Consider the following 13,167-nt stretch of genomic DNA (forward strand, 5'->3'; position numbering starts at 1 on the left):
GGGAGGGGAAAAGAGCCCGGAAAATGCCGTTTCCCAATCGGGGCATTTCCATTGAACAATGAAGTCACCCTGCAGTGAGACATGGAGGGCTGAGCCATCTCCCCTGAGCCGCAGGTTTGGCAAAATGCTGAGGTGCAGGGCACGTGCTGGATGCTAGCGGGGAGAGGGGACCTCGGGGGGTTTCTGGTGTCATTGCTGGTACTCCGATTTCCTGGGGCTGGCAGGGAGCAGTTAATCCCAAGGCTGTGCCTGTGTAAGAGGAGTGCCAGGTCCAACTCTGACTTTATAGCAGCCATAAAGCGAGCAGAGGAACTGCAGCTGCCCAGCACAGGTCTCAGTGCTTGGAGCTGAGCTGCCAGGACCCTGATCTGCCCCCCGCTTCCCACACAGTCAGGGAACAGCATCCAATAGCTGCTGTGGGGCACAGGGACAGGCAAGGGGCAAGAGCCATGGGGCAGGACTGATGCAAACCCCTTCCCAGCATAAGCAAGGGATCTGGTGGAATCCCCCACAACATCCTTCTCTCTAAATTGGAGAGAGATGGATTTGATGGATGGACTGTTTGGTGGATGAGGAATTGGCTGGATGGTCGGATCCAGAGAGTAGTGGTCAATGGCACAATGTTTGGATGGAGACCAGTGACGAGGGGTCCATACTGGGACCAGTACTGTTCCATATGTTCATCAGTCACATAGGTGGTGGGATCGAGGGCACCCTCAACAAATGTGCAGATGACACCACGCTGAGTGGTGCAGTTGACACTCCCAAGGGATGGGATGCCATCCAGAGGGACCTGGACAAGCTGTAGAGGTGGGCCCATGTAAACCTCATGAGGTTCAACAAGGCCAAGTGCAAGGTCCTGCACCTCGGTTGGGGCAACCCCTGGTATTAATACAAGCTGGGGGATGAAGGGGTTGAGAGAGGAGAAGGACTTGGTGGATGAAAAGTTGGACATGAGCCGGCAATGTGCACTTGCAGCCCAGAAAGCCAGCCGTATCCTGGGCTGCATCACAAGCAGCATGGCCAGCGGGTCGAGGGAGGTGACTCTGCCCCTCTACTCCACTTTGGTGACACCCCACCTGCAGTACTGCGTCCAGCTCTGGGGTCCTCAGCACAGGAAGAACATGGACCTGTTGGAGCGGGTCCAGAGGAGAGCCACAAAGATTATCAGAGGGATGGAACACCTCTCCTGTGAGGAAAGGCTGAGAGAACTGGGATTGTTGAGCCCGGAGAACAGCAGGCTCCGGGCAGACCTTACTGCAGCCTTTCAGTACTTAAGAAAGATGGGGACAGACTTTTTAGCAGGGCCTGTTGCAATAGGACAAGGGGCAATGGCTTTAAACTAAAAGAGGGCAGATTCAGACTAGATATAAGGAAGAAATTTTTTACAATGAGGCTGGTGAGGCACTGGACCAGGTTGCCCAGAGAGGTGGTAGATGCCCCATCCCTGGGAACATTCAAGGTCAGGTTGGATGGGGCTCTGAGCAACCTGATGTAGTTGAAGATGTCCCTGCTCACTGCAGGGGGGTTGGACTAGATGCCCTTTAAAGGTCCCTTCCAACCCAAACCATTCCATAATTCTATGATTCTGTGAAACCCACCAGGGACAGTGAGGCTGGAAGGATGCTCAGCCCCACTGGTTAAACCACGTTTGGGGATAAATCCCATTAGCAACCTCTCCTTCACGCTCGTTGTGGGCTGTCCTAGTTTCATCTGGGATAGAGTTAATTTTCTTCTTAGTAGCTGATAGAGTGCTGTGTTTTGGATTTAGGATGAGAATAATGTTGATAACACACTGATGTTTTGGTTCTTGCTGAGTAGAGTTTACTCTAGTCAAGGACTTTTCAGCTTCCCCTGCTCTGCCAGGTGCACAAGAAGCTGGGAGGGAGCACAGCCAGGGGAGGCTGACCCAGATTGGCCCAAGGGCTATTCCATACCATGTGATGTCATGCTCAGTATATAAGCTGGGGGAAGAAGAAGGAAGGGGGTGACGTTTGGAGTGATGGCGTTTGTCTTCCCAAGTAACCATTACGCGTGATAGAGCGCTGCTTTCCTGAGGATGGCTGAACACCTGCCTGCCGATGGGAAGGAGTGAATGAATTCCTTGCTTTGCTTTGCTTGTGTGCACGGCTTTTGCTTTACCTATTAAACTGTCTTCATCTCAACCCATGAGTTTTCTCACTTTTACTCTTCTGATTCTCTCCCTCATCCCACTGGGGGGGAGTGAGCGAGCGGCTGTGTGGTGCTTAGTTACTGGCTGGGGTTAAACCACGACATGGGCTCACCAACAATGTTTTTGCATGGCTGGCACTTATATCTCTCTAGGTAGGAAGGAATAAAGATAACCCTGCTATTTGCAGAATAGAGTTTAGTTTGATGCTCCAGAGCTGATGCTGCACCCTGCCTGCGGCATGCCTGCCCTGCCCTACATTCAGCTGGCGTAGGGACGTGCTTCACGCACGTCAGAAGTAGTAGGGTGATGGTGACATCTCAGGGGACACCCTGGGGAAAGAGCCCTGCTGGAGCAAAGGGGTATGCCCTGGGCATTGGCACCGCAAGCAGCTGGTGGGCAGGGGTATCCTCGGCCATGCCAAAACCCTGGCTGAGTCCTGGCAGCGGTGGCTGGATGGGTCAGGAAGGGTTTTGGAGCTAAAAAGAGGCCACAAAAGGCTGCATTTGGGGAGTGTGGGGACAGGCAGGACACCTTGTGTGTTCTCGGAAGCAGCATAGTGCCATGTGGCACCTGGGGTGCAGCGTCCTAGCAGCAGCGTGGATACGCTTGGGCAGGGCGAGCATCACACCCCAGCATGGGCATCACATCCCACTGCGGATATTACACCCTGGCATGGGCATCGCAACCCATCATGGGCATCGCAACTCATCATGGACATTGCACCCTGGCACAGGCATTGTAACCCATTGCAGGCATCACATCCCATCATGGGCATTGCACCCTGGCGTGGGCATTGCAACCCATCACAGGCATCACATCACATTGCACCCCGTCATGGGCATCGCGCTGCATTGTGGGCACTGCACCCTATTGCAGGCATTGCACCCTGTCGTGGGCATCACATCCCATTGCAGGCATCGCACCTTGGCATGGGCATCACACTCCATCGCGGGCATCCAGGTCACCTGGGGCTCCCCACAGAAGCGCCCTGCCAGGCTGGCAGAGGTGGTGGGGGGATAAGCAGGGTGGTTCTTCCAGCCAGTTCAACTAAATTGCTAGGAGGAAAACTAAACCTGTTTCCCCGCCGCCCCACCTGCCGTGGAAACGTTACCCCTGGAAATGGGCAGGGCTGCAGCGGTTATTATGCTGTCAGTGAAGGCTTGTAATAACAAGCTGCTCATTAGCCCTGAGGATTTCTGGTGGAGAGAGCATGGGATTTGCTATTTGCCCTTGGGTAACAACAGGGCAGGGAAAAAAAACACCCTATAAATTACCTTGTTGTGCAGGGAAAGTGTTAAAACAAGAGTCAGAGCTGCTGGTGGGGACCGCAGAGCCAAGATTGGAAGAAAGGAGCAAAAATAAGACATGGGCTCTTTGCCATGACCCCCCCCCGAGCACGCTGCCCTCCTGCTCCCCAGGGAAACTGTCCCGTCCAACAGAAGTGCCAGGTTCCTTATAGACCTTTATATACACATCACTTTATTTAGGTAGCTTATTACACATCACAAGTGACAAACACTAAAGATATCTGAACATATATAAAAAACCCCCCCAACATACACAATAAGGTTATTCTTCTTCAGCCCCCCAGATGTGCAGCACCCCCAGATGTGCAGCCAGGGGTCCCTATTTGCAGCAGCTGCACTTGGCGGAGGGGGGGCCCTTGCAGACGCAGCCCTGCGCACACTTGGCACATCCCGCCGGGCAGCAGGAGCAGCAGCCTGCGAGGGGGGAGAAAAATAAGTCAAGGACATTCCTGAGGGGGTCTCAGGGTGGGGTTTGGGGGGGTCCCACGGGAGATAGCTGGTTTGGAGACCTCCCACTGACCCCCCCTTTTAGCAGCATCCCTATCCCTGGTGACATCTCCCAAGGTGTTTTTGCACTCAGGGCTGGCACTGGGGGGGCAGCAGGAGGGTGCAGGACCCCCAGGGGCTCACCGGGGCCCCCCAGCCCCTCTCTGTGCAAACCCTCCTGCACACAGCTCTGCCCGGGAGTGATAGTATCAGGAGCAGACGGAAGAAATCCCCGTGCCAGTTTCCTCCCGGGGCATGCCCTTGTGCTGAGCCTGAGGTGCCAGAGAGGAGTACACTGAGTTTTGGGTTATACCGGGTGGCTTGTATTGCCTGGCAGGGGAGGAATTCACCCTGTGCTCCTTTGGGGGCAAAAAAAATACGGGAGGAATAAACTCAACTCTGGCAATGCTGAGCCTGATTTGATTCAGTGTGTCCAGGGATGTGTAGTGAAAACCCCCACTAGTGTTTCTGCCCCCCTGTGGGGCTCGGGGACCCCCCCCCTTACCTTTTTTGCACGATGTGCATTTGCAATTTTTGCATTTGCAGTTGTCCCCGCAGGTGCAGGTGCCACCTAAAACCAGAGAAAAGAAGAAAAAGGGTTGAGAGGAGGTGGTGGGAGGGGACCCCCACATCCCTGGGGATCAGCGGGGATGCTCCGGGGCAAGGGCCGCAGTGGCTGAGGCTTCAGCCTCTCTTGGTGGGGAGGTCACAGCATTCCCAGCTGCTTCCCGGTGAGATGCCCCAGGTGTGACACTGCAACACTGGGAAAGGATTTCAGCAGCTGGCTCAGCCAGTTTGAAAGCACCGGGGATGGCAGAGGAGGCCGGCAAGCCGGCGCGTCAGTGGTCCCGCCGGGATGCTCCGGCTCCCGCAGCCCCCCAGAGATGAGGTGGAGGGAAGCGCTGGCTTACCCGTGGCACAAGGGCAGTCCTGGGAGTCCATGTCTGCCTGGGCTGGGTGCCGGCTGTCAGACGCGTTGGGCGATGGGAAGAGCGGCTTTGGCAGGACTCACAGCCGCCTCTTATTTATCCTTGGCTGGGCGAGAGCGAGTGCAAAACCTCCGCCCCTCACAGCCTGCGCACGGCTCAGCCCGGCACCTGCCCCGGGCACTGCTGATTCACTCCCTGGGCGGCCAGGCAGGAGCTGGGGCTCCCACGTCCCCCCTCACCGGGGTGCCAGGGCCAGCAGGGGGGGTTGCCTGGGTGGCCACCGCTCCCCACTGAGATGTTGGGGGGGTGCAGAGAATGGCCAGCTCTTATCACATGGATGGCACCTGCCTTGGGAGCGCTGGTCTGCTCCCAGGGGCTGAGGGGGTGCACCTGGGGAGGCCCCTGCAGCCCGGCCCTTTGCCAAAATCAAGCTGCTGAGCCCCTAGATGTCTCAGGGGGGTGCATTGACCCCAGGGCTGCCACCAGTGCTGGGAGCTCTCAGCCCCCTCCTCCCAGAGCCAGCACAGTGGGGTGATGGGGACCTGGCATGGTGCAGGGGACAGGGATGCAGTTCCTGCCCCAGACCCTGTCCGGTGACTCCAACACCCTCCCCGTGAGCGGCAGCAGCAACAAGCCAGACTGGACTGGCCGGAGCCTGCCATGCCCTCCCAGCGCCCCGGGATAGCAGCGCCCACATCCCCTCGGCGCCATACATGGCACCTCAGGGGCCCTGTCTCCTTCCCGGCTGGGGTGCTCCATCCCACTCGTCTGAATTAATTTCCGTGCGCCATCAGCTGGGTGTGCAGGGGCGGAGGGTGGCGGGCGAGCTGCCATCGCCCTGGTCAACTCCTCTGGCAGGTTTTACCCACCCACTCAAAAGAGCAGTGAGGGTTTGGGGTGGAAGGCGTGAAAAAAATGATGCTTTCTGAGATTTTGGGTGTGGGGAGGGACTGTCCCATCGCCAGGAGGCATTGCCAGCTGTGGAGCATCCTTCCTTCTCGTCCCTGGTGTTTTTGTATGCTCCCCAGTGTCGATGGTACCCCCATCCCAGCTGCCCCATGCTCCGAAACTCCTTTGCTTTGGGGTTTTATTCCGACTGGGCTTTTGCCACGGTGCCTGGCTAAGGCAGTTTGTCAGAGGCGATGTTAATCCAGCCAAAACAGTGGGCCAGGGAGTATTTTTACCATCCAGCTGTCTGGGCATGTTGGGAGCTTGTTGGATGACCTGGTGGGGAGTGGTGCCAGCGCCCCAACTCGGCGTCTTCTCCAGCCCAGCCAGGCCAGGGTGGGAAATCCGTATGTAAAAGTTTGAGGAAGGCAGAGCCAACGGGCCCCTTCCTCACCCCCACTGCCCCAGCAGCAGCTTGTCAGTGCCTCGGCAATGCCAGCCCTGCAGTCGTGTGAGCATCACGCTGCTGCTGATGCACAGGGGCGTGATGGTGGGGACAGTGCCAGGGACCAGGCACGTGCCAAGGGAGTCAGTCGCTCCCGTGGGAGCAGGGAAACACAAATGTGCTGGGGAACACACGTGCAAGTGGCCACCCGCCAGCCCTGGCTACAGCCCTCTGTGCTGTGGGTGTCACGGCAGAGGGGGGACATGTCCTCGGGGTCTGGCACGTGCTCTGCTCCTGAAATAACCATCTGAGCACTCCCATGGTGCAGGAATATGCCCAGGGAAATGCTTCCAGCCATGTCATGATGGATGCACAGGGAACAGCAATGCCACCGCAGCATCCGCTGTGTCCTCCCGCACCGCCTGCCATCCTTGGCCACCCAGGCAAAGCCAGGGTGTTGGCAGATTGTCCCTGGCCCTGGCTGGTGGTGGTCCAGGGATGTGGGGACAGGTGGCCCCTCCAAAATGGTCCCTCTCCTCCAGCCCAGGGGGAGGAAGGCGAAGCCCACACTGGGGGAATAGAACAATGTCAGCTGTGCTGTGTAATCCCTGCCATGCAAGGATGGGGCAGAAGAAAAGCTCTCCAGCACCTGTTCTCAGCTCAGACCCCAGCCCTTTTTCCCTTGTTTCCTTCCTTTCTTTGCACGAGGAAAAAAGCATCTTCAGGTGATGCAGGGCTGGGGGTCAGGGCTCTGGGAGGTCTTGTCTTGCTCCTGGTCTGTTCTGTAATTAATTTGGGATAGGGCTGGAGCAGTGGGTTGGCAATCGGACACGCATCAGCCAGGCCACCTCCAGGAGCAGCCTGTAACTGGGGCAATGAGCTGGGATCCCGGGGAGACCTTTCTGCTGCTTAAATACCCCCCGTTACAAGGTCCTGCGAGCCCCAGTTTGCCTTCTGGCCCCTGCCCTCCATTTGCTGGGAGAGCCTGGGGGTTTCCCATCATTTAAAGAAGCCTGATGCTGCTCCCCAGAGCTGAGCAAAATGGACAGGATCCCTGCACGGCAATTTTTTGCCAGCCCTTGCCGTGCCAGAGCCATACCCCTTGGCAGCCGTGTGCCCTGCATGGGATTCTGGGCTCTGTCACCAGGCACATTTGTGGCAATCACTCCGAGACTGCTGGGCAAATTAACCTGGGTGACTCAGTGGGATGCTCCGGTGCTCCAGGCAGAGCCGGAGATGACGCTCCCCGGTGGGATGGTGATGGCTGAGCTGGGGAAATAGCTCTGCAGGGCATGGCAGGGACAGGGCTCCCCGGGAAGGAGGTGAAGGAGGCTGACAACCTTCAGGAAGATGCGGTGGAGGCACCCGTCCCTGCGACAGGCGCCTGTGACACCTGGGGTGCCTAGAGCTGATTATCGAAAGCCACGGGATGGTGCCAGGGCTGGTGCCAGTGGCAGGCAGTGACTCAGCACCGGTGCCAGGCCGGCAAGGAGGAAGGGGCAGCAGCCGGCTCCCGAGGAGGTGGTGACCTGGCACAGGTCTGCCCTGACTCCCCGCTGAAGGATGTGCGGCTCCAGTCATCCACAGTCACGCAGCAGCACGTGATGAACCTGCTTCTGCCTCCGGCTGCCCGCAATTTTCTGCAGCCACCCCAGCACATCACCTTCAGGGGACCCTGCAGACGACTACAGATCCACCTCTCCCCTCTCCAAGGGCACGTGTCTCCCCAAAGTACTTGCTCTTGGGCTTTTCATCCCCTCCTGAGCAGTGCCAGGTTCGGTGACATGTCCTTTGCCCAGATACAATGTCCCATGCAGTTGCGGGGCTCCGCTGGCAAAGCACCGTGGCTCAAATCGGTACAGACCACGGGCAGGGGTGCCAGGGAGCTACAAAATCAGTGTGGGCACAGGACGGAGACCCCAAGGGACAGGCCCTGGGGGTACACTGCCTCTCACCGTTGCCTTCTGCTTGTGCTGGACCCTGGGCAGGAGAGTCGGGGATGCAAGGAACCGTAACCCACCTGGGACCAGCCTTTCAAACCAAAATAGAGAAAATAAGGGGGCTTATGCATCCCCCCAGCACCCAGCAAAGGCACAGTGCACTCAAAATGCTGAAACCCCGTAGGAAGCCATGGGAGAGATCATTGCTTAGAAAGCAGGCTTGGCTTTTGTTTGGCGAGCATCTCAGGTTATTATTTGCTGATGATAAACAAGCGTTTAAAACACGGGAAATAGGTGCTGATGTCGTTTTGTTTTGCCAGCGCTTGCCAGCCCTTTGGCAGCAGAGGAAGAGGATGAATCACCCCTCACCTGCCCCAGGGAAGCTGTTCACAACCGCTCCCCATGTGCATAGGCAAAGCCTTGGAAACCATTTGGGAGCGAAACTGGATCGGTGGGGTGACCTCACACTGTGGAGGCTTCTTTTTTTTCCCAGAAAACGGTGAGCAAAGACTTGTTCTGGTCTCAGTGGCAGACATGAGCTAAGCCCATCATCTGCTTTCCTTCCTTCCCCAGGAGCTGCCTGTTTTCCTGCCAAACCCCTGCCTGCACCTTGATTGCAGCTTTGGGAAAATATATCCCAGCTGGTGCTTCTCCAGATGCTCAGCTATCGGCAAAGACATGGCGTGTCTCCGTTTACCTTGGTAAATGTCCTCGTTGGTGGGCTTTGCTAGCCCACAATCATGTCTGTAGCAACAGAAACACACCTTTGGCGAGGGCCCGCTCACAGTGGGAAGGGGATGAGCAGATTTTCATTAAGCAGGAATTGCACCGCATGCAATACTGCAATGCTTTCACAAGCCTGCAGCACGCTTTGATGTGGGCTGTTTGGGAGCCGCCTTGCAATCTAGCCGGCTGTGCTGAGGCTGGGACTCCCAAGTCCGGGTTTCTGAGCCTGGCTCATCTGCCAGCTCGTCCTATGGCTCTGGGCAAGCGCTTGAGATTTATTCCGTATTTCTTATCTGGAAACGAGCTATCAATATTACCTTCCCCTTGAAAAAACAGTGCAGAGAGGGTGGTGATTTGCTAGTTATTTATTCTTAGGGGGAAGGGAAAGGAAGAAATGCTGAACCGATGCTCTGCAAATGGGTCCAGGAGGGTGAGCCTGACCCCGCAAACTCCCTGCCGTTTTTCGGGTGTGCATCCCAAGGGACCCCGGCACAAGGCAGGAGCTCCCACCTGGTGGTACAGGGTTTTGGGGCTGGGCGATGTGTGTTTGGGCACGTCTGGAAGATGAAAGGGCTGATTCCTCTTTTGATCATGAAATTCTCATAAATGTTAATGGGAATTACTTCGAGGTCTAATGAGGGCAGAATTGCAGCCTCCAAGGGGAGGAAGGGGGTGAGGACCAACCAAGCTTTGGCTGGGAAATAAAAGGGCTTGAATTTACTTTGTCCCCCACCTGCGAGAGCAGCGTACCAGTGGATCAGGGGCTGCCCCACATCCCTGCAGACCCTCCTGGGAATGAGGGTCCCCAGGTGTCCCCCACCTTGCCCAGCACTGCTAGCACCTGCATGGACAGGCTTTAAGCATCACCTTAACTCTAGGCATCGTTTTAACTCACAACTCATTTTAACTAATGCTTTCCCAGTGTACAATTTGGATTTTCTTCTTTTTCTTTGTTTTTTTTTCCCCTACATCTTCCCTTCCCTTTTGCATCTTTCAGGTTCCCACAGACTTCAAACTCACCTGCTCCAACTACTTGCCGCCTCCCTCGGCTGAAACGTGACCTGAAGTTTCCAAGTATCGTTACCTTGGGCATATTTAATTATTTTATTCCCCTTTAGTTGCTAATTAGAAGCCAAGAGTAGAGGGCATGAGTAATCACCTGGGATGTCGAGTAGACACTTGCCTGAGCTTGCAAAGAAAACACCAACCCCCTCAGTATAAAGGCGTGAAATAAAAGGATGTGATATTTTCCTTGATGTCTTCATAGCCCTGCTCCTGAGATCCAGAGATCGTGGTTGTCTATCCTGGGAATGATTCAGGCAGCCACTGCGCTGGATCCTGCCTCCTCTGAGAGCAGCTGCTCTTGGGGGAGGCAGGATCTGGCACAGCAGCTCGTCCCATCCCCGTCCGAAGGCATCTCCCATCCCATCCCAGGGATGTGCATGGGATGGAGGCAGAAAGACTGCTCCAGCTTGGGCAGCAAACCTGGGATGGGGAAGGAGAAAAGCCCCTGCAGACAGCAAAGCTGGTTTGCTGCTGCTCAGACAGGCTCAGTCTTCATTTTAAGAAGTATTTAGGTGTGCAGATGCAATTGCTCATCCCTCCTCACTCCCTCCAGCCATATTATCCCCTCCTTGAGGGCTGGGGATGGTTATTTTTGCCAATGTTTTCCTAAGCTCAGTATCTAAGTGCTCCTCAGGGTTTATCATCTCACCGGGGGAGACCAAGCAGGAGGATCCCCTGCCAGGCAGATAAGGGCATTGTGAATTTTCGGTTACATTTGAAGTTTTGCCAAGAAACAGCTCCTGGGTGGGTGATGATCCTGTACCTGTTACGCTGTCACCGCCAGCTTCTCCATGCAACCTGCCTAGAAAGCCAGCAACCGGGGCCAAGTGTGTTTTGATTATATTTTATTATATTATATTATATTATATTATTACATTATATTATATTATATTATATTATATTTATAATATTATAGTAAATTATGTTAATAGAATCATAGAATATCTCAAGTTGGAAGGGACCCATAAGGATCATCAAGACCAACTCCAATATATTATATAATATTATGATATGATATGATTGATATATATCTATATTTATATGTCCCCAGTAACTAGAAAAGAGCAAACACTGGTCATAGGGCATGGCCTTGCTCAGCTGGTGCAGAGCAGCTCCGGGGTCACGCAGGAAGGAGGATGGAGAGGACCTCTTGCTGGATATTGAGACTTGAGTACAGCCACACCGACCCCGGCCGTACAGCAGCCCCAGCTGTGCAGCAGCGATACCCAGGGGCTCAGCAAGTATTATATGGGATTCCCCCTCCTATAGAAGTGGGGAAAGGGAAGGAGCCCTGTCCCAAGTGCAGCTGGACAGCTGCGACGTGAGCAGGGTGGTTGCCAAACTTGGAACTGGATGCTGTACATATAATATGGACAACAGCCCTCTTAAATGACGGGAAATGAGTACTAAAAGTCATGATTTCAATCTTTCAAAGTGGCAGCTGTAACAGGCAGTGTAATTTAACCATGTTGCAGACACACCAAACCCAATACCATAATTAGAGATGCAAAATAATATTTTCAGCCCAGATCATACATATTTAGTGAGAAGTTGGAATTTTCATCTATTTACAATTTTACCAGCCTATAAAGGGCTCTGAGTGTAGTTTTTTTCCCCGTTTTGCTCCATCGGGTTTGCAGAGCCTGGCAGAGCAATGCTCGGTGCTGCTGGGAGGGAAGCTGGGGATTTTCCCTGGGAGGGCAGCAGGATTTGTTGGGCTTGAGCAACAACCTGTTGCCCGTCTGAGTTCACGCCAGTGCTTTGCCTTTGTTCTCCAGTATCCAAACAGGCACCCAGGAGGGGAGACCCACTGCAAGGCTGGCGCTGAGACCCATGCTTGCCCAAAACAGATCCACAAAGGGGGGAAAAAAAAGCCTCTTTAATATGCCACATACGATTCCTGCCTTGTTATCCACAAGTATAATGGCACATTGATAAAGCTGCCAGAAAAACTTGGTAAAAACAATTTAAAAAAAGAGAAAAAGGCGGTTGTCACATTTGGAGTCGCATGATCTCCGTTCGAGGGCTGCCTTTGAGAGCCCTCCTTCGCATGCAGGGCAGGGACGCTGCTGCCTGCCAGGGCTTGGCCGATGCACAAGTAAATACCAACTGGGACGCGCCTGCCAGCTTTCCTAGAAATAAATGAATCTTTGCCTCAATCCGGTGGCCTCTGCAGGGAAGGGCTGTTGTCTCAGCGCATCCTTTTCCAAACCCGCGTCTTGCTGGGATGGGGGTGATAACGTGCCAGTGGATGGCAGGTGCTGGATTCGGGCGCAGGTCAGAGAAAGCGGCATGTTTGCGGCACCCATGAAGGTTATTGTGTTAAAATTTATTTCTTAAACCCCAAATAATTTGAGAATTTCTAAAGTCACGACCTTGAGCCAGGTTTTCCCTATCCAGCCTGCAGACGGGCAGGGAGCAGTCGCTGCAGGGAGAGGGGATCCTAGAGACCTGTAAGGGTTTGGGTACCGAAATCCATGCCGGGATGGGGACCGGCATCGGTGTTTACACAGTGCCTCGGCGGGGGTTCACCCTCCGTCCCCCCCATTTCCAACCTCTTCCCGGCACCCCAATGGCCAGATGCTGTACAAACCAGTGCCTAAGCTCATAAAACAGTGGCACAAATGCTTTGAGGTTGCCTTTTCCCGGGCAGCACGGAGCGTTGCAACACCGGGTTTGGTTTTATTGGCTTGCTGCTTCTCGGTTCCAGATATTCTCGGTTTACAGCTGAGTGCTGGGCCGCTAGTGCAGGCGTGGGTACTGGCGGGTGGCAGCTGGAGGGGCAGCCGGGGGGAGCAAGGGGGCTGGGGACAGGGGGGGGCTGCCCGGCCCAAACTTCGTGCTGACCCCGCGGGGGAGCCGGGCCCGGGATGGTGGTGCGGGTGTGGGGGGCTGCTGCTGCTGCTGCCGCCCGGGGGGCGATGGCCTCTGCCCTCCTGCCCCCAGCTCCCCTCCAGTACCTCCAGTTGCCCTCCCAGCTCCCCTGGCCTCTGCGAATGCTCCCCCATCTCCCCCTAACCCTACACCCCGCTGCACCCAGCACCCTCAGCTGCTCCCCTAGATCTCCTGACTTCTGCAGCCGCCCCCCAGCTCCCCCGGCCCTGCACCCCCACCGCCCCCCAGCTCCCCCAACTGCCCCCCTGCACCCCCACCTGCCCCTCAGCTCTCCTAACTGCCCCCCAGCTCCCCCAAGTGCCCCCTCAGACCC

General features: G+C 55.5%; 1 protein-coding gene and 1 long non-coding RNA gene across 2 annotated transcripts; one reads left to right on the top strand and one right to left on the bottom strand.

The window, feature by feature from the left end:
- On the top strand, positions 1–10,145 carry LOC148050987 (uncharacterized). Its single transcript, XR_015700314.1, has 4 exons — positions 1–114; positions 8,489–8,667; positions 8,742–8,869; positions 9,892–10,145. It is a non-coding gene; the product is annotated as an uncharacterized LOC148050987 (long non-coding RNA).
- LOC148050988 (metallothionein-1) lies at positions 3,634–5,009 on the bottom strand. The gene is made up of 3 exons (XM_087739772.1): positions 4,878–5,009; positions 4,472–4,537; positions 3,634–3,894 (listed from the first exon to the last, which is right to left on the bottom strand). Exons 1-3 carry the CDS (start codon positions 4,906–4,908, stop codon positions 3,800–3,802), a joined length of 192 nt encoding a protein of 63 aa, XP_087595898.1. The 5' UTR covers positions 4,909–5,009; the 3' UTR covers positions 3,634–3,799.
- Positions 10,146–13,167: the final 3,022 nt, after the last annotated feature.

Source organism: Nipponia nippon, unplaced genomic scaffold (assembly GCF_047370975.1).
Source record: "Nipponia nippon isolate SJK-2023a ecotype South Korea unplaced genomic scaffold, ASM4737097v1 scaffold_7, whole genome shotgun sequence".
Lineage (NCBI taxonomy): Eukaryota > Metazoa > Chordata > Aves > Pelecaniformes > Threskiornithidae > Nipponia > Nipponia nippon.

Excerpts from the sequence above, each read along its gene's own strand:
- LOC148050988 (XM_087739772.1), bottom strand. The coding sequence starts at position 4,908 with ATGGACTCCCAGGACTGCCCTTGTGCCACGG. Across the intron at positions 4,538-4,877 it reads GGACTGCCCTTGTGCCACGG|GTGGCACCTGCACCTGCGGG; the intron begins GTAAGCCAGCGC and ends CTCTGGTTTTAG. Across the intron at positions 3,895-4,471 it reads ATGCACATCGTGCAAAAAAG|GCTGCTGCTCCTGCTGCCCG; the intron begins GTAAGGGGGGGG and ends CCCCCCTCGCAG.